The sequence below is a fragment of the Corvus brachyrhynchos genome, unplaced genomic scaffold (genome assembly GCF_000691975.1).
Source record: "Corvus brachyrhynchos isolate BGI_N302 unplaced genomic scaffold, ASM69197v1 scaffold466, whole genome shotgun sequence".
NCBI lineage: Eukaryota > Metazoa > Chordata > Aves > Passeriformes > Corvidae > Corvus > Corvus brachyrhynchos.
This window is the reverse complement of record NW_008238635.1, coordinates 812851-813763: the sequence shown is the minus strand read 5'-3', so window position 1 is coordinate 813763 and position 913 is coordinate 812851. Positions and strand designations below refer to the sequence as shown.

General features: G+C 47.3%; 1 protein-coding gene across 1 annotated transcript in view; it reads right to left on the bottom strand.

Annotated features, from left to right (window-relative positions):
• The window catches only part of CACYBP (calcyclin binding protein), a 6269-nt gene extending 5759 nt beyond the window's left edge, over window positions 1-510 (bottom strand). The window contains exon 1 of the mRNA XM_017737415.1: window positions 270-510. Within this exon, the coding sequence (XP_017592904.1) occupies window positions 270-495 (226 nt within the window). The 5' untranslated portion in view covers window positions 496-510. The remainder of the gene's footprint in view (window positions 1-269) is intronic.
• Between the last annotated feature and the right edge of the window lie 403 nt (window positions 511-913).

The following is a 913-nucleotide window of genomic DNA, read 5'->3' as shown; positions in this document are numbered from 1 at the left end:
TCCTGCTAAACACTAAGCAACGGAAAAATACCAGTTGGTACAGCAAGGATACTTAATGCATTCCACCAAACTCTACCACGCAAACGCGATCAATGCACGCTGGGGTTCAGATGGCAAGATAAGCATGCAGTAGCCTTTAAAGTGGCATCTCCAGTGTGGAATAAACACTTAAGGCTTCACTGTGATGCTAAGTAGCAACTCCAACTCCCAGTAATGCCACCTTGCCACCTCTTCAGAGCGATGCTGGAGCTCTAGAAAAACAAACCTACCATAATTGTTTATTTTCACTGTGTACCCTCCCAGCGATGACTTTTCTTCCTCTGTCACATCTTTTGGCTTCGGCGGAGGCTGATTCTTGATTTCCAGCTCCAGCTTGTGTTTCTCTGCCACAAGGACATCACGCACCCGCTTCCTAGTGGTGTTCGTGAGCAGTTCTTTAACCTCTTCCAAATCTTTCTGCAACTGGCTCAAAAACAAAGGATCACACGCATACATTAGATATATTCTTTGTGCTCAGGGCTCACAGCTTTCTATGACAATTCCAAGTGTTCCAGATGCTGGAGTTTCAGCTTTATCAGGTCAGTAGTTTAGTTTCCCACTACAACCAGTTAAGCACGGAATCATCCCTTCCTCACCCCCTGACCACTCCTGTATATACAGCCACAGCATCTTAATTCACAGAATGGGTCGGGCTAAAAGGGTGCAATCCTCCTGCTCAACCAGGACCATCTCAGAGCACAAGCCTGGAAAAGACCTCCAAGATCATCAATCCAGACAAGGTTTAAACTCTCAGTGTTTAAGTCTTCATAAGTTAAAAACCAACAGAAACCAAGAGAAGCTGGGCGGATGGCACAGCTCCCTCAACACGCACCGCCGCACGGGGAGACCCCCTCAGCGAAAGCGGGGACTGACG